The sequence below is a fragment of the Athene cunicularia genome (genome assembly GCF_003259725.1).
Source record: "Athene cunicularia isolate RWA chromosome 1 unlocalized genomic scaffold, athCun1 chr1_part1, whole genome shotgun sequence".
NCBI lineage: Eukaryota > Metazoa > Chordata > Aves > Strigiformes > Strigidae > Athene > Athene cunicularia.
The window spans coordinates 73,549,659-73,575,820 of NW_020799091.1; the positions used below are offsets into that span (position 1 = coordinate 73,549,659).

Consider the following 26,162-nt stretch of genomic DNA (forward strand, 5'->3'; position numbering starts at 1 on the left):
CCTGATGTTCTCCATTTAATAGAGTGCACAAAATTTCTTAGATTACTAACTCCAAACTGCTGTCACCCAGAGAAAACTACAACCCTACCGCCTTCAGCCTTTTTCTAACTCCCTTCAAGCTTCTTAGATCTACTTTTACTCAAGCATGACACTTGTCATGTAACAATATGAAAGTACTTTATTTTTATGCTTTGGCTTTGACTTTTTTTAACTATTAGGCTGAAGAGTTATAACTGATACTTAGAAAGTTCTCTTTCAGTTCTCCTCACATCAGTTTATGCTGCTGGTGATACAAAAAGACTAAGAAAGGGAAGCAAAATCCACTTCCTAAGACACATTGCTTTCATGTTTTATAGATCTTATATTCACCCAATGTTTTAAAGTGTTTACATAATATGTGATGTATTTGTATTAGTAACTTAACGTAATGATTTATGAGATACATAAAATGACTACTTCTATCATACTAGTATGTTACTATAACTAATAGCAGACTACTTCCAAATATGATTGAATTTTATTTTTTTCCTAGGAGACTTTTCTTATACACAACATTTTATTTGCTATGTACTTTTGGAGTTTTAAATCTCAGGATCCTGCAAAGCAATGAGGAATAGCCTTGTTCATTTTTGCAACTTCCTGTCAGGTGTGACAACAATAAATAAATCAACAATGTGTAAAAATCCTAGTCTAAATTCTCCTGAGATTGCCAGTTTTCACTAATTTAAATGAGCTTCCAGAAAGCTGAAAATGATAAACAATGGGGGAAAAAAAAAAAAAAAAAAGCTCAAAGCACCGGTTGCAATATGTTAGCAAATGTTAACTGTTAGATCTTTCAGTTTGTAAAACAAACCTGGATGTTTTCTCGACATGGGGAAAAGCTGGTAGCCCAGCTGCGAGAAACTGCAACTCTCACTGCCACAATGGCAATATGATAAATGGAATAGGGGGAATAGCCTGAAGATGAAAAATTACTCTGAAAAAACAAAAAGACTTTCAAACAAATTGATGGTGAGAAGAGGTTAAGAAGAGCAAAAAGAGAAACTGGTTCCTGTGGGATTTATGGGATGTACAGGAGATAGTACCTTCTTTGTGAGTGAATAAGACTATAAAGAAATATCTGCCTTAATCATACACATGTTCAACTGGAAAACAGCCTGAAGGACTCCTATCAGTGACAAATATTTGTAGGTGTTCATTATACTTACCGTCAAGGAGACTATTTTGATGAACTACTTTATTTTTATCTAAAAAATACCATTTTGAGTCTATCAAAACTGCTTGTAAGCCTTGTTCCTTAGACTACACAAAACATGTCAACACAACACATGGAGACAGTGACTGGCTGAGCCAGTGTCACCTGTGTGTCTGTGTGTGTGTCTCTGGGATACGCACTCAGCTCCATCACTGGTTGAACCTGCAAAGGGAGAAGCAGCAGCTGTGTCCCCCAGCCTGGGCAGAGACACTGGGCCCCCAGGCACCAGACTGGGCTCCAGGAGGGTCTTGGGCCAGGGTGGCTGGAGGAGGTGGCTGTACTCATAGCATTAAGTAACATAGATGAATGTAAGGTTAGAATTCCCAAAGAAAAAGGAAATTAAATTAATTTAAAATTTTGTTTTTCTGCTGCGGCTGTGCAAGAAAGCAGAATACTATTATCACCCAAAAAGAAAAAGAACAGTATAGGTTTGTCAAGACAGCCTTTATTATTGCTCATGATCGTTCCACATGTAATATCTGTGTTCCCAAGCCCTGAATATTTGCTGGTCCCATGGCACTTTGCATATCAGCAGGGCCTGATGACTGTGCTGTCATGGGCAAACACCAGTGCCTGGGACAAATTCTATCTCAGGTGTCTTCCTGCACCCTCTCTCTTCAAATGGATATATCCTACAGTGCTGTGGAGTATTTCTGTTAAAGAAAAACTCATTCAATCATATGAACAGGTATTATAGCCACATATTTTTAAAGGTGTTGAAAAATTGAGAGGATGTAAAATCCCGGATACTAAACCGACTTGAGAATGGAAGTGAGATCTTGGAAAATGACTGAGAAAATTGAAAAATGTCAGAGTGATTACAGTAATTTCAGATAAAGAAAACACTGCATACTGAATATGAAAAGGCCTTTAAATCTAGCTGAGAAAGAACCAGTGAAATAGAATACATACAAATGAGAAATGAAACACACACTCCTAACAATGGAGGAAACTGAGCAACAATCCAGTACATGTGAGGTGACGGAGTCACTTAATCTCTTGAAGTTTTCACAGTAAGACTGAGTGCCTTTCTCATCAATAGCACTGATGGAGTATCTGGGTGAATTATAACAGTCTGTGAAATACATAAAGTCACAACATAAAATAAAACTTTGCTTTTAAGCTGTAGGGCTTTGTTTACCTGGAGATTTCCTGGTGGCTGAATTGTGGGAAACAAGGAAGGAAATAAAACCCAAATAAGCCAAACATCTATCAGAGGAGATGAACAAGAGAAATGGGTCCGAGCACAATAGTTAGAAAAATAGTAAAAAAGGTGAAATAAAACAAATGGGCAAATTATGCTCTGATGCCTACATATTCAGATATACTAGCGTAAACTTGTCTATATGAACAGATAGATTTTATATACAACAATAAAAAGCATTATCTGCAAGGCCACTTTAACAGGAAAAACTATTTTAACACAAAGAAGGAAAGAACTGAAGCAAAGGAAAGAACACCAGCAAAGAGATAGATGAAAGTAACTCTAGCTGTTTGGTGGGATGACTATGTAACTCGTGAAGCAAGAAATACCTCAATTCTACATTTCTTTTTTTAATTGTAAATTAGAGTTTGTTTTCATAATTAGTATTGAGCATCTATCAAAGAGTCTCTTCTGAACCTAGTACTTGTTAGCAGGAACCTGTTATGGTTCAGGCAGCAAGATGACTTGAGCCATCCTGTGCCCAAATGACTGAATTGGTTATCAGCGTGGCACTTCCGTGGCCATCAGTGTCACTCTGCCCTTGCTAGTGCTGCTGAGGGAGCTGAGTGCAATGTGAGCTTTGGAAAGGGAACATCCTTTCTCTCTTGTGTTCTTTCCATCAAAAAAGGCTGACTCCAATCAGAGGAGTCCTGTCCTCCTCAGAAAGCACAAACAGCCATTACCGAGTTTGTCATGTTTCCAAGCTTTATGCCGAGCCCTGGCAATTTCTCCTGATCCAGAATCCCTGATCTAATAAGCTGCCATCATCACTGCTGCTGGAGGGACTAGATACAAGGAAAGAAGGAAGCTACTTTTAAAGGAGGTTCTTTGTGGATCTGTGGGCAAAATGATTTTTGAATTATTTTGGAAGCAGTAGTCTGCAAGAATTTATTATAGGGGCATCTTATGCATCACCAGTAAGGATAACAAAATTAAGGGAGATCAGTCCAGGAATCACTTAGAAATTCAGAACAAAAATCAAAGCAAACCTTCTAAATATACATTCATAAACAACAAAACATAAGTTATATCATCACTTGTACAGCTCTAATCTTGGCCTGCTTCAGTGCATTTGAACTATTCATTCAGTTGTCAGCACATGCAAGTTAAAACATGCTCTTCGGATCATTCTGTCTTGATCCCTCCTGAGGGTGTCCAGCTTAAAGCCACCTTTACCAAATACTGTGCTGTTCATTGGAACAACTCTCATATAAAGGCTCCATTAGAACAACCAACCAACCAACCCACCAATCAGCACCCTCAAAGAAAACACTCATGATCTAAAAACACTTTTGAGGAAAAAACTGATCCTTTCCTTTATAGGTTGGCAAGTTTATTTTCACCTTCCTTATCACACCAACAAAATGGGAATGTCCCACAGCATGGCTGCAGCCACGGCTTCCACATGATGTTGTACACAGAGAGCTGCTCTGGGACAGGAGTCAGTGTCCTCTGATGCTCTTCTATGGCTCTTCCAATCTTCCTTATTACAATGTCAAAGAGAGGCTCGGTGTCAGCCGACAGAGGTTTGGCTTCAGAAGGGTCTCGCGAGAGATCAAACAACAACGGAGGGTCATGATGGGTCACGCCTTCCCCAAAACACGGGCAAAATCCTCTATCATAACAAGCCCCAGCCCCAGGTGGATGGAAGACAGGGGTCACATAATGAGCCTTCCAGATGGCTCCACCTGGCAGGAAAGAAAAAAACCTTGCAGTGATACTGGTGGTTATCACAAGGCATTAGAAGGGTGAATGCTTTTCTTGAGTTCATTTCTGGTTGCATTTCAGCTCTACACTTATTAGTTGAGATTATTGTAATTTCATTGAAAATGAAGTGCCACAGAATTAAACCAATAATGTAAAATGATTTCTGATGTTTTGAAATATTTCCAAAATTTTTAGCAAGTATCAGCTATCTCTCACTTTGTTTTTTATGAAGACATGAAAAAAAAGATTTGGGGTTTCCATGCCTTGCTTCCTTGTTAGGGTAGCAGAAGGACAGACAAAGGGCTGAGGCAAGGGCTTCAGCAGACAAGGAGGGCATGGACTCCCCAGGCCTTGCATTCAGATGGAGAGGTGGGTGAGACCCATCCTGAACTCCAGTAGCCTGCTTGGCATGCCACGTGCCTTGAAACCACGAACAAATTCTTTGTGCTAGGCAATACAAGCAATTGTAGTAAGTTCTGTACCATCTTACCCCTGGAACTACTTGGAAAGCTGCAGTCCTAGAAAAAAGGTGTTAGACAAATGTGCCCTCCCATAGATTGAACCTTATTCTTGGGAAAGAAGTTCTGTACTCACTGTCCTTCTGGTGCCACCTCACAGCATGTAAGTGAATGCCACAGTAATGGAACAGGAACTTGTGCTCTGAGTGATCAACTGTTCCTTGAAGTAAAGGCATCAGATCTCGGCCATCAATTATCCTAGCAGAAAAGATGGAGACCGTCAGGCTGGGGTAAGTTGTACAGGACTGAGTTCCTTCTGCACATCTCTTTCTGGAACTGTCAGCTCTGAACAAGGAAGATGCTTGTAAAAGATTGTAGGTAGATGGTGAATCTCAAATGTAGAGAAGAGGTGACACAGCTGTGGTAACATTTATGTGTCTAGAAAAGGAGCAGGAGTGAAAAAGAAAATGCCAGACTCTTAGAATGAGTTTCCAAACTAGATTTTCCATTGTTTTGTGAGAGAATGAGGAATAAAGACACTTGTCTTTGTACCTGTCCTGAGGTAGTAGCCCTCCAGCCAGATGAACTACTGTAGGAAAAATGTCCATAAGGCTTGTAGGTTCATCGATAACTGTGCCTGCAGGTAATACTCCTGGCCATCTAAATATCCCTGGGACACGGATTCCTCCTTCCCAGCCTCCCATAGCTTTTCCACCTTATATTAAAAAAAAAAAAAAAAGTAATTTAAAATAAAGAGAAATTTTAGATAAATGCTATTGTATTATTATAAACTAATGTTACCTTTATGAGCCTTCCTTACCCTTTTGTTTTTACCACTAAGCTCCTTCTCCTCAGCATCAGTGAAAGTGTGTTCACTATATCAGACCCCTCAAGTGACCTTACACACTTACTCCCTTCTGTTGTTTTACAAACACATTGCCCCATCAGAACTCAGTGTGGGTAAAATTTTCAGGAATAAAGTGATTTCCCAGCCTAGTTCTCCTCTTTCTTTTACAATCCTATTATATACCTGTTGTAGTTAAAGCAAGGGTTCTGATGTAAGATGCAACTAATATTTAGTGAGAAGTTACACAGTCTTAATAAAAATTAACGTGTGATCAGTTTTTCATGAGGAAATGCCAGTTTGAGAATTTATGTTTATAAAGAACACCTGCACAGGCTAGAATTGTCTACATTTTTAAATGCTTAATTAGAATGATATGAAGTTTCTTCTCAATAATAAAACAGTTACTCCTTGAATGTACAATCTTATCTAAGCTTTCGGGGTGTCCTGACAACGTTACTAGTTGTTGCTGAGTTGTCACCGTCCCTGACAGCTCTTACCTCTGTATATTCCATTCCAGCCACCCAGCTGCCTTTTGCCTTCTTGTCTTTCCAGCCATCCACCATGATCAGAGGCAAAGTAAACTAGTGTAGTATTTTTCAAGCCTTCCTTGTCAATAACATCTAGAACCTGGCCTGTAAACACAGGAGTATATGTTTATTAAAAAGCCAAACTATTGCTTATACTATGTAAATTTTAGCCTCTGACTTGTAAACATTCATCAATGTAATTTGTCATCTATGTAGGGCTGCTCATTGTTTTAAAAACAGTTTTTTAGGTTTGAGATTTGTAGTTGTGATTGTACTGTCTGTAAAAGCACAGAACATTTGTAATGACTGTAACCTCTTTATTATTGGTACTGTAACAAAGAATGCAAGAACCACAGTCGCAGACCAGAAGCCTGTATTGTAAAGGGCAGTACTGTGTGCTGTAAAAATATGGAAAGAAAGCATGATCCAAGGCCCCCTGAAGTTAAATTCTGCATCAGTGTTGGCCATCATGAGAAATGAGGAAAAAAGTCATGTACTCTTATCTTACATTGTATAGACCACACTTAATATTTGCATTAAATTACTGGCTGAATATAATATGCATTAATATTGTAGCTATTTTTTATTTAAAAGTCATTCTTGAGCTGTTTGTGTGTTTGACAGATAGGTTTGAAGAACAATTCTTTCTGTACATGTACCTGATTCTTATCTCTTTTGCAAATGTGGCTACTTTTTCCTTGCTATGACTGGGTGAAAAAATAATTGTCCCTCCCCTTCAAAAATAAGGCTGAAAAATAACATGAATCTAATTTCTGAGGGCATACCAATTAACATTTATGAACATTTCTGGATTTATGAATGGGGCTGAAAAATATTCAGTACTCTGCTGAATGTACTAGTCATAAAGAAATATCCTGTTGATCTACACCTGGAATTAATTTGCTTATCAGTTTTATCACCTTCTGATGTGTCCTACTTAGAAATAGATAAGACATGACCATAAGAGGCTGAAATTACCTGATCTTTAATAACCTCAGAAAACTAAATAATTCTCAGTTATTTAGTAAGAAGAGTAGGAGAGCTCCTTGACAGGAGCCAAGGGGACATGGTTAAAACTTGTAAACACTAGACCAAAGAATCTGAGTCCAAGACTGGAGAAAATAAAAAGGCAACACTATAAACCAACAGTCCTCATACAAGATTGACAGATCTTCGTGAAAAGCTTAGGACTTTTTTCCTTCTTGTTTTTAAAATTCTTCCTTGTTCTTTTAATAAAACCTGCATTTTTATTATATATTCAGACGTAGGTATTAGCTAGGAGACATTGTTATTTGCTATGGTGACTTACCCACCATCCAGTCCATCTCTTCCACATTGTCTCCATATAAACCATGACGGCTCCTCCCGACAAACTTCTCTGTGGTGATGAGAGGAGTGTGGGAGTGTAAAAAGGAAAGAAAGAGGAGGAATGGTTTTTGCTTATTTCTAAAAAACAGAAATCAACACTTTATTATTAGAGAGGAAGGTACTCAACACATACAGAGGCCAGTCATAATGAAAAATGGTATAGTTTGCATATATACATATTTCAGCAATCACTTCAGAAACATCTTACATTGTAAAGTATTAAAACCCAGTGATTAGGATCTGTTTGATGATATAATGTTTGCCTTATATAAAATAACCCTTTTTATTTCCTGAATCATACATAGAAAAGTTCCGGGCTGAAGCTGCACTTTCTGCTATTGCTAACTACCACTGTGCTACTGAAACAAAGGCAGAAGGCTCATCTCCTGCCAGCTGTTGCCCATGTGTCAGTACATAGGTAAGGCTCTCCTCACAGCTCTACTTCTCCTTCCCCAGCCCCCACACATTTCTGCCATCAGCTGCTATCCCTTAACGCTGTAATATTGATCTCATTGATAGAAATATGTATTTCCTCAAAATAGCCTAGAAATATTCAATCCAACCCATGGAAATGTGGAAACAATACAAGCTTTAGTGAAGCTAGGAATACTCTTAAGCCACAGCTAATATGATAATATTATTAATAATTAATGGACATAATAGTACTTATAATCCTATATAATTTTATAAAAAATATTTAAAAATTCATGTGGGAAAGTGCTATTTAAAAGCATGACATGCAAGAACCAAAAAAAAACGTGATCAAAGGAAACACACTTTACCTTTCGATAAAGGAAATGGACTCTCTCAAGATAAAGGACGTAGCCCTGTCTGTCACCATCGGCTGCTCAGTAACTTCATGGTTTCTCATCATAATGCAGTTCCAGTATCGTACAAACCCATAACTTGAGAACCAGGATACAAAGAACAGGAAACTAAACCCAGCAAGGCAGGCCAGTGTTTTCCATCTGACTGAAATCAAGCCGGTCAGTCTTCCCAGGGCAGCAGTGAGGGTAACGAGACCAATCATCTGAGTGGAGAGCCAGAGTTTCCTTCTAAAGGCTCTGTCCATCTCTGGTGTTTCTGTTGGTTGGCAGTCACTTATTAACGTAAAAGGCATCCCATAAAAATAGTCAAACCCATGGTTTAAAGGGTGATGGCAATGGTCATTGCGGGATTCACAGTTAACACCTAGATGCCACTTTCCTGAAAATACAGATTATTAAAATGTAAAGAGTTAATATTTCAAAATGGGCTTTTCCTCATACAAAATATTTCTCATAAAACAGTTGATTTTTTCCTACTTGTGATAACTTCTTCATCCTACACATACATACCAAGTATGCACTGATATAATGGGATATATGTTACAACTGATGAAATTAAACCTCTACAGATTATAAATTTGCAACAGTTATTGGTTCTCTGTATACATATTCAAGGCCTGTAGCTTTGGTCAGATATAAAATACTGGACTATGAAGGGAACTAGAAACTGAGAAAAATTCAATTTTTCAGAAATGACCAAAAATGCGTGGCCTTTCTGCAGACCTTTCAAGTATGAAATAGTAGAAAGAAGTCCTTTTGTAATCACAAGGCAAAATAACATTGTTCTGTTGTCCTGTTGTCTCTTTACCTTCAAGGTGCTATGCAGACTTGTTTCTGGAAAAATTTGTAAGGCTTGATGTCAGGACTATGGCAACACTCAGGGAAATGTTGGAGCCAGACTGATAAAGGAAGCTATGGATAGCATAGCTGAGATTGCAGCTCAGCAATGGGTTTGACAGGCAAAACACCAGACCCAGAAGAGCTTATGCTCAGGATTTCTCATGAAGCTGTATATATGTAACTAACTTTGCTGATAATAGTATCTCTGTATACTGAGTGAGAATAAAAGGCCTTGTTTTATAAGTATTTTTGCCATTTATTTGTATTTCATCAAGTTTAAAAAGTCAAAGCCGCCGCCTTCTAAATTCTGGAGTCTTCGTGTATCAAAAGAACATCTTCTGATCTTTTGTGATAAAACTTGTTCTTCATTATGGACATATGTTCACTATTATGATGAATGGCACATCAAACCCATGCTTTTGCTTCTCCTCCTGAATAGTCCAGTCTATTCAAACAGACTGATTAGGCACTTACATGGAGATGTAAAAAGTTGGCGCATTTGGCTTAAACACTGAGGCTTGTGAATATCTGAACCAAGCAACCAGAATCTACCTCTCATGGGAGAGATGCAGTTTAGTTGCATTGTGTGATCTTCGATGCAATGCAGGCCTTGGATACAAGAATTATAGATAAACCTGAACTTTTAGAATTTTACTTGAAAACTAATTTGCAACTAATTCTTATTGTGGAGTAAGGAACTGGGTACTTACAGAAGGATATTATCCTAAACAAATGGCTCAATATTTTACCAACACATATACTAGCAGCCAACCCTCAGTAGGTTTCAATAGACTTACTGTGCATTACAACAGGAGCAGAAAAAACTGCTTCAAAGGAAAAAAAAATGCTGCTTTTTGGGTATAAATATAAAGAAAGCGTGAAAGCTCTATTCTAGGTTGATTAATTGCTTTCAGCTAAAATCTCTACTCAATTTACTTCTTGACATATTTAGAGCCAGCTATAGAACGAAACAGGTTTGTAATCAATACATAGACACATTGGTCATAAACACAGGTGAAGCTTAAGTATCCTTGGACTTCAGATGCACTCCAACACCTAAATCTCCAGCTGAGGTCGATAAATGCTTCTAACAAGCTACAAAAGACTCAAATCTCCGAAGATAAACTAAATGTATAATTAAGATAAATTAAACTTTGAGGGCATATGTTATATAACATTGGCTTTCTGACTGCAAAGAATCTGCAAAGGGTTTCCAAACAAAAAGTCTCATTATCACATCAAAGCTGCAGGTTATTAATAGGATTTCACTTTGCAATTAAACGGGTTGTGCTCAGAGCAAAACAATCACAAACCATTCAGGTAAGACTATTTAGTGCTTGTTCAGCTGTGGTGATGTGGATAGATGTTGTGTAAGATTACTTGCTTCACGTCTTGAATGTAAAGGTGCTCTTATGGGGTTTTTTGTGTCACTTATCACTAGTGCTTTCCATCATTTCCTATGGTGCAATTAATCAGAATCTGTCAATTTGGTTAAACTAAGTGATGCTTTTAGTGTTTATAGTGTGATTTTAGCTGAGATGCCCGCAGGGAAAATGCCAGCTCATTTTGAGAGCTAGCTTCTGGGAGGTATGCAGCACAGCCTCCCTGCAGGGCAATTCCTTTAGCAAAGTGGAGACAAATCTGAATTTTTTTTTTTTTTTTATTTTTTTAAGTGATTACATGTTGAAACCAAGCTGGAGCACGTGGCTAATAGACATGGGCTTTTAAATGAGCTGATTAAAACAACTAAAATATGGCTACAAAACTAACAGTAGAAGATTGAGTAATATAGAACTTACTGTTTGGAGGGCTTAAGGTAGTATTGTTCTGTATGGTTTAGATTTATTGTGCCGAATGAATAAAAATCCATTTCAGCAGACACTTTTATTAATATTTCAGTTTATTTGTGTAGCCAGTATTTTTATGTGTCGGACATAGATTTTTGATATTGACATTTAGATGCTCAGATGAGGTAGGGCCAATAGCTGAAAATTCAGTTCAGGAACGTTTGTGTTTTTTCAGTCTGTGGAACTATGTGACATACCTAAGATAAATAATTATTTGAAACTGGATCATGACCAAAAGCTACAACTGTATTAAAAAAAAATCTTATAAAATATGAAGTAAAAGGGAATTTGTATTAATGCTGAAGGAGGCAACGTTTTGTGGGCTGTACTGAAATCTTGGTGAACTGTAGTGGCACGCTGTAATTATAGAAAAAAATTGCTTTTTTTCTGTTTTTGAAAGGCCAAATCCTGTGATATTATGAACTGGCTCTATTGTTTTAAATAGCAGCTGTCCCTTTTGTTGCGACTCTGCTCTGAGCTGCGTAAAACATTTTTGTGCATATTTAAATGGCACTCATACTTTTGTTTTTTATGAAATAACATTGGAATAATTATCATATACCTGGTAGAATAGTACTCAAGAAATATTAACATATTTGCCATTATATTCTTTAACAACCACAGCTGTGCTTGAAAGCAGATCAACAGTAAAGATTGTTCTCTTTATCAGATGCCTGTTCTTTTAAGAGAGATTCTTTTTGGTCAGGATTTCATCTTACAAGGTATTCTCAAATCAGAAAATAAAAATATTACAACTGAGGTATGAGCACTTGTTAACTAAAACAAAAGGTTTGAGTGAGATGTGCAGGCAAATCACATTCTAGGCCACCTTCAGGAGTGCCGCCATACCTATCAGTCCTGTGCTGTAGCCTTGCTGCTGCAGTATTTTGGCAAAAGTGGTTTCATTTGGAGGAAGCCCTCCTGAGCCGCCATTCCAAAAAATAACACGGTAATTGTTTATAGCATCCATTCCTAAAAAATACAGTAGTAAACAATCTTAGTAACTATAAGCAGTAGAGTACTTTTATCATACATACTTTATTGTTTTCTGGTTTCATTGATATTACAGTCTTAAAAGTTTATCCTAATGCTGTTTTTTGTTTTTTTTTTTGGGAAATGAATCTAGGACTCTGGACAAGATTAAAAAAGATTTAAGTCTCTTCATTATATAATCACTTTTCTTCTTTGTATCTCATACTGAAATATTTTATTTTATTTTATTCAGAATGGCACAGTTGTATAGGAGCTTTTATATGTCACAGTAGTATCCAGGCTGTATGAAGTGCACTTACTGTGACTGTGAGGGCATGGAGGAGCGTAGGGAGACTTTAGCCCTCTGTCAGCCTCAAACTCCAGTTTGCATAAGGCTGCTTGGGAACTCAAGATTTCCCTGCACAGTGGCATGGCTGGTATCCGGCTTCTGAAACTCATGGAGTAGCTATCTAGCACGACAATCTTCTCCTTACCTGCAGGTTTACACCCTGTTATTTAGCATTATAAACTGGCATAACCCCATCACACAGTGTTATGAAGTACAATCTGTCATGGTAACGTTGAATGTCTCTGGCCGTGTTGTTATAGTGGAAGAGAGTCTATACAAGCTCATGTGCATTTTCAAGCTATCTATCTCAGTGGGAGCTGTCATGATAAAAGTAGGATGACATGTCAGCTTCAAAATGCCTCAGGAATGAAGGCACTAAAGATCATTTGCAATAGAACAAGCGTTAGAGAGTTCCTGTTAGAACGATGTAGAGCTATTTGTTTTTCATACCTCTTCATCTCAGGGATGAAGTTTGACAGGATAGTATTTTTTCTTCAGAAACAGAACTGGGAAAATAATACAGCTGTCAAGCTGTTACTTCACAGGACAGATGAATTCTGACAAATAGGTAACAAAGCTTTCCCCTAAATGACTTGTTCTGCACTTCCACTAGAGGGAATGGACACACATCTGCATAGATCTACTCTGCTCCCTGCAGGGCTGAGCTGTTTCTGATATCTGATGAGGAGTCACCCATGACAGGAATTAATGTAACTAGTGCTTTAGAAATATATTGTTATTATTATTCACGTTCTGTGTAATGAATTTTTTGAATGTAACAATTTGTACTACCTCAGTTCTGGCTTCAGTCTGTGCAATAGAGCACCAAAAGGTAACTGAAGTTGTGAGCTGGGCAAAGGTCAAGCTGCTCTCCAGAGCTTGTTCTCTGCTCCATTTCCCCCCAGGTTGGTTCATTGAACCTCGTAAATACAGATGCCACCTCAAAGGTAATAGGCCTAGCTAATGTGTCTTTGTGTGCCTCAGTGAGAGATGACATGTCTGTGGTACCCCTTCTCTTTGCCTGCTCTCATTTCTTTTGTGCCCATTGTATGATGATGTTCCCTTCAGGAATAACACAATGTTTAAAGGATGCTTGGTTTTGCAAGGCAAACCTGATCGGAGGGGATATCTGCCAGTGAGGAAGGCTGCTCTGCTGGGGGTGCAAAGTGGAGCTGCAGAGATGTGTTGGGTCAGTCTCACTCCTTCCTTTGCTAGGCGATCAATGTTTGGGGTCCTAAAAATGCAACCAACGCTATCAGATATCATTCAGAGAGTCTTCAAGAGAAGGGGGATGAGGAATAATATACTTTATTTTGGGAAGTTTCTTCTATTTCAAGATGACCAGGAATTTTTTTTTTTTTTTTTTTTTTTTTTAAATAATGGGGAAATACCCTTTTTTTTTACCTTTCTTTATTAACAATTTCTATCTGGATAAATGTCAAGCCAATCGTTACTTTTTGTTTCCCAATACCTATGAAGGGCCTGGCAGAAGTGTACGCCACTGCTCTTGAAATGAAAACTCATGCCTTGGGGATGCTGCTGTGCTGAAGAGGAGGCCCAGCCATGCAGAGCCCCTTCAGCTACCTATGACTGTTACCTATCAGAAACTTGCTGGCCAGTGCCAGCCAGGGTGAGATTATGAGGACTTTGATGGATGAGGGCAGTGATTGTATCAAATTTGGTTGTTCAAGAAGTGACAAGCTGGAGGCCAGCAGGAAATACCATGGCATGATTTTCAAAGAGAAGGCAAATTCTATGTCCTTGGGTCTGAAAGAGAAGTATTTCCTAGTAACATAGCTTGCTGCAGTGATTTATACCATATTTTGATGTGAGACTGGGAGAGAATAGAAAAACAGAGTTAAATGAAGTAATGGCCTGATATGTTGAAAGATGGGACAACATTTATATCTTCAGGTATGTGTAAGAGCTTAGTGTTTCTCAATGTCAGGCAATTAAGGAATAGACAAGAACTGTTGACATATTCCCACAGTAATGCAGCTCAGGATAGAAGAGCTGGCCCTGGGAATGCCCTGTAGGCTGTGAGATAATCCTGGTAGTGCTTTACATTTACCATTAACGGCATGGGAAATCTTCCCAGTTCTCCGGGAAGTGAACTTGAAGAGAGCTCGAATAGCTGACGATGGGCAGAGGATTGCAGTCTCACATTAAATAACACACCATCTCTGTTCACTGTTGTGTTCAGTTTCCTTACCTGATCGTATCATTCCCGTAGCAACCTATGTCCCCTATGCCAAGGTCATCGGCCATCAACAGGACAATGTTTGGCTGTGTGACGATGGAAAGCTGTGTCAGTGGTGGCTGCAGAAGCAGACCAAAAATCAGAGGTGTGACCAGAGAAATCCTGAAACACGGAAGAAGGAAAGAAACCAGTGACCTGGCCATTCATCACTCCCACTACAAGTAGCTGAAGACCTTCTCTCCCGTGTGTGCTTGGCTGCAGACCAGACCACTGTCTGCCCAGATGTAGAAGGTGTGTCAAATTTGAATCATTGACCCGAACAGATGTCATGAAAAGGAAAATGTCACGACTATAACTTTAAAAATGTCCTTTTCTGATTGTTTCCAAACTTCCTATGAACAGTCTTACTTGGGAATTTACATGTGGCAGATGACATTTAAGTGATTATGCTTTAGCGGCTTGGGATGTTTTTCAGAAGTTGGTCTGGGAAACTGAGAATGGGGTCAACTTCCTCTGACATCCTTCTCACCCAGACTGGAACCTTTGTGTTATGAAAAAGTAAACAAAAAGGAAAACAAAGAAACAAACAAACAAAAGCACATTGTAAGTATGCTTTATAGATAAACAACGCTACACTTTTATAAGATGTCATTATTAAACTTGGCTCACTTTAGATTTAAGTATGATATAACAATAATTCATGAACTTTTTTCTTACCAATAAGATGTTAGTTGCCAAATAATTTCTGCATTTCGAGTGTTCAGATCCTGCAAAACCAGGAGAGAGCACCTTGTCATGTTTGCATCTTCCTAGTACTCACTGCAGCAAAAATAGATAAAAAACTTAATCAAAGCCTATCAGCATTCTCTGTCGCACTTTCTTCAGTGCACCTCAGATCAGACACTAAATGAAGAGTAAAGGCATTATTGTTATTTTTATTGCTAGTGCTTCTTTATTTCTTAGAGGGATTTTTCTTTTTGTGTCAAGATTATCTTAAAAGAGGAAAATAATTCTCCTTTGTTACATGCCCCAGCTGTATGAAAAATAGTTACTGTTCAGAAAGGAAGAGAAGAGCTTTTGAAAACCCTGTCCTCAATGTAATTCATTTTCTGTAATCACAGAGACAGTAGCAGCCTGCTGCTTCTTCATATAATGTGCCAAGATTCCTTTCAGGCTTGTAAGATATTTTTAGCTGTAGAAATTCTACTCGTCCTCTTCCAACAACGACATTTTCTTAGAAGACACTGAATTTGTGACCCCTTGTCGTCTGACTCTGTCCCGAGCCTTTTCCTTCTTTGTATGTGTCAGATTCTGGAGTGTAATGCTCTTTCTCCCCTTCTCTGCACAGCTTTCTGCAAAGGTTCATCTGGGGTTTTCTCTTTCACTGTGAGGACAAGACAAACTGTTTAAAGGCTTTGAGGTAAGGGCCAAATGACCTTGTTTCAAAGGCTTTAAAATAAACTTCTGTCAAATTTATCCCATGTATGGTTGAACTATACCAAGCATCTTAATTTTATAAATTACGTTGTTTTCATATTTTGTTTTCCAGAAATGATAGTATTTAGCAGCTGAGTAATATCCATAGTTCTTACATTTTATTCATCAACACTACAAGCCTTGATGAGAAAATTTAAATTTCTATGCTTAGAAAATTGGCATCCAAACAGCTCTAAACACTTATTTTACAAGCACCAATGCTGATGCAGCATCACTAGCTATAGACACAGTTTTCTGCATTTGGATTTGTGCCTTTGCATCCCACATACGTATAGGAAAGATACTGGAGGACACTTCAGCCATCTTTTACACGTACATACTATGTGTCTCCAAAACAGCTGAAATAAAAGGGAGTTGAAAATGTTAAAATTTAATGGTGTAATTGGTTGTCACTAACTGCCTGTACTTTGCAATAGAGACACACCAATTCAAAGCACAGCCTGAAGCTCAAGACCTTTCCTAGAAGGGACCTGTAAAATAGCAGGTAATCTACAGAAAACAGTTACTGCACTGACAAATATTACCCCTGTCAAGCCATTTCCTTAGTGAAAGGTGAGGAGAGTCCAGTAAGAGAAACTTTAGCAGCTCTGGCTGGAACAAGAGGGACAGTGAAAGCAGCTTGTCCTGTTTGCCCCTCTTCTGAGAAGTCAGGGAGGGACCCTGGGTCCCCGCATGGAAATGCAGCTCCTTTCTTGGCCCCTGGCAGCTGGGGAAGCAGCAAGCATCTTCCTGGTTCAGCCAAGCAGTTTGGAGGATGCCTTTTTGAAGACCTCTTTGGGACCACTTTTGCCAAAGTGGCACTTAAGCCACACTGCAAGCAAACAGTCCCCTTTGCTATCTGAATTGAATTTGGCTTAAAGCAAATCTCTTTCCTCCCTCTCCCATTATTTAATCTCCCCAAAGTAATTTAGATTTTATCCCTTTCTTCATCCATTTTAATAATCCAGGGGATACAGCATGAACATCCTGAATATTTTACTGTTTTCCTTTACTGATTGAACAGTTTTAATCCATTTTTACTTTTCTACTAATATTCTTACGAGACACTGAAATCTCAAGTCAAGTCAGTTTACGTAAGAGAAAATATTCTTATTTTTAGATGCACTCAGATACACTTTTCATAAGAACAGTAACCATTTATGGCATCAGTTTAGCAACACTCAGTGAAAGGTCTTACAAGTAATTCCATTCAGTTTAGTACTGTTCATTCTTTCAAAATGTCTTTTAAACATTCCTATTCTGTAGACTTGATATATATATAAAATCAAAGCCAGACTCATGATAACAATTTGTCTACAGCTCTCAGTTTAGACACAGGCTTGTATGAGAATAAAGTTGTCGTAAAGGGAAATGCCTTTGAAAAACTTCCTCGAGATATTTTTATCTACAGAAGCAAAAAACATTTTCCAAATGCCCATTAAAGTTTTTCCTGTGCATTTCCCAACATAGTAAGGGAGGAATACGGTACCTGGTCAAGTTATGCTCAAAGCATGCAGCTGACAGACCGGAGCGTGATTTTATTTTCAGTTGACTTAAAACTATTTCCAAATTTTGCAGCACAGCAACTGCTGCCACAGCCGAGCGTCTAACATCTGTTTCTGAAGGCAGTCCTTAAATCTGCCCTAGCTGCTCATGCGTACTTCGCCACAGGAAAGCTGTGTTATTCCAGATCTTGCAAGCAGCTGGATGGTCTAACTTATCCTGGAGTCCCTTAAGCTGCACGTCCCACTGCCGTTTGCACAACAGTGACATTCATACAACACATGTGGGGTGGGCTGGGGAACACCACAGATAAAATGCTTTCTGCCCAACCACCAACTTCTCGAGGGAAGGATGTCCTTTGAGTCTAAGACACTACCATGAAAGGCACTATAAATAACAGTTCCCCATAAATATCTTGTTTCCACCAAGGAAAATAGAAAATTGATGTACTTGTGAAGCATAATTCTTTGTAGAAACAGAAATTGAATTAATATCTTCAATTTATGGCATCCCCAAGTGCCTGCAGCAGTGTCAAGGTCATCTCTACACATGCAGTGAGAAAGTTTTAGGGTGTGGGGGGGAAATGCTGGCAACAGACCTGAATTCTTTTTTTCAGTAAATGAGTTATTTGGCTTCACTTTTGACTGTTGCCTATTTTCTAGTTGTCATTCAAAGGGACAGATTAAGGTTACATGCAGGCTAATATTTGCTTTCTTGATTTTTTTTGTGTACTGATTGTTTTGGGAAAGCATGAGATACTATCAAACAGCAATCTTGCTTTACTGACAAAGAATTTCCAGTATTTTCATATCTTAAAGAGAAGGAAAATGTGGATATGAGTTGGTGGTTCATCACCAGTTGCAGTGCTCAGGTTGGTTTGCTAGTGGAGCATCTCTGAGGCAAGTTACAGCACTATCGGTGATCCCTCCCCTGCTCTCTCCCACCAATATTTCCATGCTGGAGTGGTTACAGCCAACATACACAGGAGAAGTGATGTGTCTGGTTTTCCTTCTCTCAGTGCCTGCTTCCTTATGTTACCCATGTTACAGCATCTCAATCTGTACCTTTCCAGTTCCCATCCCCCTTCATGGTGCCTTAGAGCTTCAGGATTTATTAACATATAGAATTTCTTGTTGTCTGATGCCCTCTGCTGCTGTATATTTTCTAAAAAGAAAGCACTTTATGAGGTGCTGGGTTTTTCTGTCCAGCTTGCAATCAGTCCCTGCAGACTAGGAGAGCCCCTCTTGCAGCTGGGGTCTCCTCCACAGCTCTCCTATTCTCCTTGTGTTTTTCCAGGACTTCTTGCAAATTCTATAGTATTTGTAACAGAGAATCACAAACTATAACTGATAAGTTATTTACTAGATTTAGAGTATAGCAGAAAATTGAATACATGTCTGCAGTTACGCTGCAGGAACGCAACTTAATTGTTTAGTATGTGTATCTGCCTTCTGACAGAGAGAGCTAGACCAGATCACTGCTTTAAGTATCACTGGTTGAAATCTGGCTGCTGGAAATTACTGCCTGGGCACACCTGTGGTGTAATGAAGATAAAGGAGAGAGGGTAGTGCTTGTGGTCTAAGGGCTTTTCTCTCACTGTGACATGAAATGCTTATTTTGGTGTTTGATCTTTGAAGGAGGGAAAGGTCAATGCCCTCTTACGGGTGCCACTTAAAGATGGCATTTTTAAAAGGACTAAGCAAAGCTAATTCTGTCCCCAGCCACTGTACTGACTGAGTCTACCTGTTTTTCTCTGGGGAAATCTTTAGAAAGTCTGTATGTGTGCAGAATATGGATTGAATGTGGAATTTTGTGGAAGTCTTGCACACTCTTGTCTTTTCCCTCATTTTCTTTAAACTGAGTACTGGAGGGAGTAGCACTCACTGACTCTAATATTAAAGTACTTCAACATCTAAGAGTTGACGGCCCAAGTTAGCTGTTTGATACTAGGATATGATGATTAAGAGGCTCCCTCTAGCGACTAATTTATTTTTGAAATCTTGCTGTGTTTCAGAGTACAATTGATTCACACTCTACCTTTCTAAAAGTCATTGCACAGTGATGTAAAATGGTGTTATTTCTTTGAACTCTTGATTTATACTAGGTCTTCAAGGCCTGAATGCCCAGGAGCAGTTGCAGAGCCTTACCTGTTGTCCCGGATCACGTAATCCAGGTTTGTGACACCAGGAAGGAACCTGGTTCGTGCACTCCAGGACTGTTCTGTAATGTTAGCCAGAGTGCAGTCAGTGGGGGCGAGTGGGAGAGTCACTCCAAAAGTGCACTCCTGGTCTGCGGTAAAGCAGGAATTCAGATGTCCCAACTCCTATCTAAATGCAAGCCATGTATGCATCCATGGCAGTCTGTATGGATACTGCTTTTTAGGAACAGTCACATGTCAGATAAGAAGTTAAGAAATCACAGGCAGGTGATTTCTTGACCACTCTTCCTATCACTGCATTGAAGATAGTGATAGCTTAATATGTGTGAATACATATGTACATACCAGAATTTACAGAGCTTATTTAAAATATTTCTGGTTTTTCTCATTGGAAAGAAAATCAAAACAGATTTAGAACAGTTTTTAGGCAGCTGAGGCTGCTAGACTAAAATTTACACCAAAAATACTAAAACCTAAACCAAACCAAGAGTGTTTCACAAGTAATAAGATTGATACAGAGTGGAGAGATCTGAAAAAAACCCCGCCCCATGGATTTTTTCCTGACAAGCTATAAAATACACGAAACAGATTTTTAGTTTGATAACTGGTGGAAGCAAGGTACATATCTAGCATGTTCTTAAACCCCCTGCCATTTAAAACTGCTTAAATCTGTAAGAGGCTGGGATAAAGCACAATAGTGCACAAAGATCTGAAAGTATTACCTGATCCCATGTTCTGCTGTTTTATGAATTTTCCAGCACTGCAGCTGTTCTTGCAGATACCAAGAGCTATAGTCTCAGTGGGGTGCTATTCCAGCTGCAGGGGATGGTTAAAAATCTACAGTATTTTTTTTCAGATTGTTTTCTGATGCTCTGAGTAAATACATTCACATAGGTAGAGACTATCTAGAAGAATTCCTATGAGAATTTTGCAAAATATTTTTACTAGCATGATAATTTGTAAGATAAAGCTGAAAAGCCACAAGTTACCAGTGTCATTAAGTAAAGACTAGATAAGGCACTCACAGGGTGTCACAGATTTTCAATATTTTTATAAACTTGAATAGTATGAAATCAGGAATGTCTTTGTGCTAATATACTTTATTGAAGATTTTCAAGATGCAGTATAGGAGGTTTTAGTTGCTATTGATTATTAATTAGCAATTAATAATAACAGGTAGTAATAATTGGCTCATATAAAATTATAGTAAAATAAACAGCATAACGAATTTGAGTAATATTCAGGGAAATAAATATGTCACTATCTACTGGAAAGTGATCATTTAAACTCATGATAGAGGAAATCTATAACTTAGAATCCACACAAGTATGGAATCTTAAACGGTAAAATGTCTTGAGACTTTAAAAAGCTGGGAGCCGTGCCATAGAGCAAGTGTTGTATACTGATTTCACTTGCAGGGGACAGAACAACACTTATGTTTGTCCACAAAATGACCCAATGGCAAAAGCAAAAAGTACATTTTGGTCATGGTTACTATTCTAGATTTACAGACATGTTGCTCCTTGTTACTACTGTTTGCAAGTCAGCTTAAAGCTATCTTCAATATTTTTCTGGCAACTGCCACAAGCTGCAGTTTCTGAGTTCGGAATTTCAAAAGTAATGACACATTGTGATTTCAAGCCTACTAATTGTAATCATCACTACCAAAAAAAAACAACAATGGAGAGGAAAAAGGAGAACACTGACCTGTAAATACAGAGCATTAAAAATAGTTCTTATTAAATCAAAGTCCTTTTAAATAGTATTCCTGTATTACAAGCTTGAAGAGCACTTATCTTTCAGAACTGAGGGCCGACTTCTGAGTAGATCCTCTTGCTTCTTTAAAATCACAAGTCACATAAATCATCCATTGCAATCGTTGAGTTTGCAAACAGTTGAGTACCCGAATGGCTCCAGCTCTGTGGAATGGAGAGGTGCAGGTCCCATCACAGGGATATTGTTTGCACGCTTAGGGAATGCAACTTTGCTCCAGAAATCAATGGTGGGAACATTCCTAATGAAATCACAAAGAAACAGCTTTGCTGTGATGGTCTGCATAGAACAAAAACATGGATTAGGAGGCCTGAAATGTTTTTATATCAATGGCATTCTTAAGCCAAGACTGTACTACAGACTTCTGCTGGCATAGCTATGTTGGCCAAGGGTGTGAAATGTATTCTCGCCAATATATTGTGGGAAAGAAATGGCTAAACCAAACTAAAATGCTAAAGTGGCTTATTTTCAGTACAAAATGCATCTTCAGCAGAACTGATTGGCTGACACCATATTCCACTGTGACATATAAGTGCTCCAAAAATGGATGTTTTTCACTTATGAATGTGCTGTATCTTCTTCTAACATCTCACTTCAACATCTGTAGGTTTGGAGGGAGGTAAGTAGGCAAACATATCAAAATATCCTTGGAATTTTTGCTTGTACCTTATATGTTGTGATCTGGAATCCAATAGTATAACATCTGTAGCCTTATAAAAATGCAGAGTACTATATTTCGCTCTCTCTACACCAATTACCTATCAGTTTATGGAGTTATAGATTTAATTCCTTTTTCCCCATGTGTACATTTTATTTTAATATGTCTGATTTTCCTACCCATTCCCTCCCTCTTGGCTTTTTGTGGTTTGTAATTAAGTATGTAAACCCCCCTTTTTAAGGGCCAGTGGATTAAATTCTACTGATAGTGTTGCTTGGGGAAGGTCACCACTACAGATTATACTCACAAATATAATTAGAAAGTTTTATGTTTTGCTTTATATATATATATATATATATATATATATATATATATTCATTAAGAAATGTCTTTGAAATTGTGAATTCTCTTTCATTTTCTTGTTACAGAACTTTAATTAGTGACCTTACAGCTGGCATTGTATTAAGCAGATTTTCAGAAGCAGAACTATCATTCCTTTTTTTCATTTTTAAATGAACAATTCTATAATATTTGGCAAAATACTTCTAAAGAAAACAAGTAAAATTTCCTTGTGCTTTACATGCCACATATTTACTAACTATAGCACTCATTTAGAAGCCTCTTTAGTTTTAGTTTTATCCTGAAATTTACCAGCTTGGGTTTACCAGTGGAGGAGATCAGATTTCCCACAAACTGCAGACTTCCTTCCTTCCCATATTGTGTTACAGGCACTGGCCAGTTTCAAAATATTAAACACACCAAGAGTTTCCCCTGCAGTTTTATAACTTAACTGGTCTCCAGCCATAAGTGCTCAGCAATACCAGGTACTTCATTTCTGCTATGCTGCCAAAGTCAATGTGTGTTCTCTAGGGGCTCTCCTAAATTTTGATCATCAGCAATATGAGCTACATCTACATCCAGGTTTGCTAACAACCCAAAGAGTCTCCAGGCTCTTCATTCATTCCCAGATTTCTTTTCCCTGCAAAGCCTTTCCTCTCCTGCCCCACTGAAGCCCCACAGCACACCCTGACCTAAGCCACCTTGCTTCAGAGTCTTTAGTAGTCCTAAATGCTCACTTCACTGCAGAACAGCTGTAAATTCTTGTGGTCCCTGAGCAGAGCCTTGACTTTTCTGCAGCTCTCCCTTCCTATAGACACCCCTGTGTGGGATCACCCTTTTGTGTTTCAGAGAGCCTTGGGCTGCCCACTCAGCTGCTGTCCCTGTCTCATTCGCTAAAATGTCTGTGACCTGACCACGCTATGTCTCCTGACGTGAGCTTCTGTCTCTGCTGGCACTGGGGCTGTGTTACATCTCTCTCTCTGCCTTCATCCATTCTCATCTAGTCTGGTTAAGAGGCAAGAGAATTGTGCTGGGGTTTGAAGCTCATCTTCTTTTAGACAGACATAAAAATACCAGAAATGTCACTCTGACTTCAGCAGACTCAGCTCTGACATCTGCAGTTCCCCATGTCATTTCTGGAGACAGTCCAGGAGGCTGCACTCACTGTTAAAAGCAGAGATAGGATTTTGAATGACACAAGTATTAACTTCTGTCCCTCCAGACTCTGCATTAGGGAGGCTCCATCCTAGCAACTCTAAACTGATTTACATTTCTTATGCACTTATGAGAGTGAATTATTTTTCATATATATTCCATTATGGTACATATGCGTATGCACAGTAAGTATGTGTATCTATCAATCTATCTATGCACACAAGAAAACGAAAAGCAGAATATTATCAGTGAAAACAGGTCCAGATGCAGTAATTAGGAGAATATTTGTTATGCTACAGAGCTAACGAATTTGTTAATAGGTATGGAAAGTGTATCTGAAGAAACGCTAATTACCATGGGCAAACAATTTCCTATACTGAAGAGAAGATTATATGAACAGTGTTCGGTATTACTTTTATGTGCAAGTTTCAGGCATTCATTAATGTAGCAACTGTGATCTAAAGTGTATTGACAGCTTCCATATGTCCAGACCAATAAAGAAGTCTTATTAGTAATTATTTAGGCTCTGATATTGACAATCAGCTAAACTTTATTGTATTTACTGCAACATACTGTAAACTCTGACAGAAATAATCTAAAAGGGCAACAGCCAGCACCCTGAATAAGGTGAAATGAGAGAAGTAATTAAGATAAAATTATTTGTGTATTCCTGTACATTTTAACACATTTCAGATATACAGCATGTGCATGGCAGTTATTTCAGTTATCCCAGCTTGTTGGCTTAATATAGGCAGAAGGTCCAATAGGGATTTAAATTGTGCAAAATATGTAATAAATCCAACTAGAATATACTGAGTACATCACAACTAGTACTCTTCAGTCTGATGAATGGACAAAGGCCTCGTACATAATCTTCAGGAAAACAATATTTTTAATATAAAAATCAAGTTTGCATTTATTGGATTAAACTATTAACATACACTCAAATGATCTGACTAGAAGCCACATGCCTTACATAAACCTTAACTTCTACCTCTTCTAACAGCATGTTACATATGCACTTTTAACCCAAGATTCTTAGTTAAAATACTCTACAAAATAATTAACAAGCAGCTATTTGAGTCATGCCCCATTTTCTACTACTAATGCGCACTCTCACTCTCCACAGCCCTCATTCCAGTGGGGGTTTGTTAATGTAGACACAGTGGTACTTGTGGAATCCTATTACATTTTAGTGCCTTGAGTGCTTTGGTATCCTATTTTAACATAAAAAATAATTTTATCTTTCATTGAGAACTTCTAAATGCTTAAATATCATCTGGCTAAAATCTTGGTGATGTTTTCAAAACTTACTAAAGCTGTTTTCTGAGTGTGATTTCACCACTAGAGGGTAGAGAAATACAGCATTGGCCAGCAAGTAAAAATGCCCTGATCTTCATGGAAAAGAACTGCTTTGTTAATTTAGGATCCAGAGGCTCTTTTCAACACGACTGTTCAGATGGAGTAAAGTTAACAGAATACATATCTCAGGCAAGAGGTGGACCAGATAATTGCCTTGATTGCTTGCAAATAGTCTTCTGCCAATGTATTTGAATATCAGGGTTCACTTCAACCTGAGTATTAAGTCTGCAACAATGAGCTCAGGTATTCCCTAAGGCTGGAAACCTTAAGCTTACTTATGCATTAGGTAGCCTAAACTACTTATTAAAGTACTTTAATAGTGCACAAGTACTTTAATAAGCCTACTTTCATGAGGCTGGTGGGATTTTTGATGAGTACAGAGTACTCTGTACCTCTGCTTTGCAATCCAAAACTCTGTATCGCAGTAGCCATTTTTGTGTTGTGTTTTAAAACCTTTTGACAGGATTTATCTATATGCAAGAATGCAGCATCTGGGAATAGGCAGGTATTTAAAATACAGTTAGGCTGGTTTCTAACCATCTGGTGATATAATTAAAATATGGTATGTGGAGTAGTATATCACTGCAGTGTCTCAAGGTTAAACACAGTTTCTTGGTTAAACTTAACTGAAGCTTTATGCTCTGTAATTAAAGCATCTGCAAGTTACAAGCTGGGCAATTACATTCTAAGACAATTTATTTTGTATGTATAAAGCAGAAACAAAATGCATGCAATGGAAGATGGTTATGTATATGCTTTGCAACTCAGAAAACCTTTCTAATATAACCCAATGAAATTTTTCATCTACTGACAAAAACTGCAGGTCAAAAAATTTTGTTGCAGATACCTCAGATACTTTCTAGTGGCTTCCTTAACTTTCTGGCTTTCCGGCTAAATTATTTCACTTTCCTAAAGCAGTTTGAAATGCTATACTACTTGAAAAGAAAGATTTTAGATGTTCCATGGGCTTTGTTTTACATTTCTCAGTGACACCACTTGCAGCCATCTGGTGCTAGAACACTTGTCATAATCACTGGAGTTTCTTAGCACTGTGCTCCTCAGAATTTGTAGTAGGATGCTCTGGTACCACTGCAAGGGATTTAGGGACTCCAAAGGAGCTCAACCTATCTCAGATATTAGAACCTACTCTAAAATTTAAGAATAGATATCAATGATTAGACTGTCAAGAGAAATGTATTAGTTCTCAATAAGACAATTACTGGAGAGATTTTTTTCTTTTCTGTTTTCTCTCATTAATTTGATTTCTTCCTTGGAGTAAAACCCTTCTCAGAAAATAACATTTTCCTCTTCCAAGTCATTAACTGCTATCTGATTTC

At 38.2% G+C, this 26,162-nt stretch overlaps 1 protein-coding gene across 3 annotated transcripts; it reads right to left on the bottom strand.

Annotated features, from left to right (window-relative positions):
• Positions 1-1,690: 1,690 nt before the first annotated feature.
• LOC113485040 (arylsulfatase H-like) lies at positions 1,691-17,561 on the bottom strand. 3 transcript variants are annotated; one of them, XM_026857889.1, is made up of 12 exons: positions 17,367-17,561; positions 15,454-15,785; positions 15,119-15,220; positions 14,414-14,563; positions 13,314-13,435; positions 11,730-11,852; positions 8,149-8,572; positions 7,308-7,444; positions 5,969-6,103; positions 5,177-5,339; positions 4,761-4,882; positions 3,765-4,147 (listed from the first exon to the last, which is right to left on the bottom strand). In XM_026857889.1, the coding sequence occupies exons 3-12, from the start codon at positions 15,196-15,198 to the stop codon at positions 3,777-3,779; spliced, it is 1,827 nt and encodes a 608-aa protein (XP_026713690.1). In that variant the 5' UTR covers positions 15,199-15,220; positions 15,454-15,785; positions 17,367-17,561; the 3' UTR covers positions 3,765-3,776. The 3 variants fall into 3 exon arrangements, with proteins under 3 accessions (XP_026713680.1, XP_026713690.1, XP_026713701.1); XM_026857900.1 differs by having other exon boundaries at positions 15,454-15,803; XM_026857879.1 differs by lacking the exon at positions 15,454-15,785 and having other exon boundaries at positions 1,691-4,147.
• Between the last annotated feature and the right edge of the window lie 8,601 nt (positions 17,562-26,162).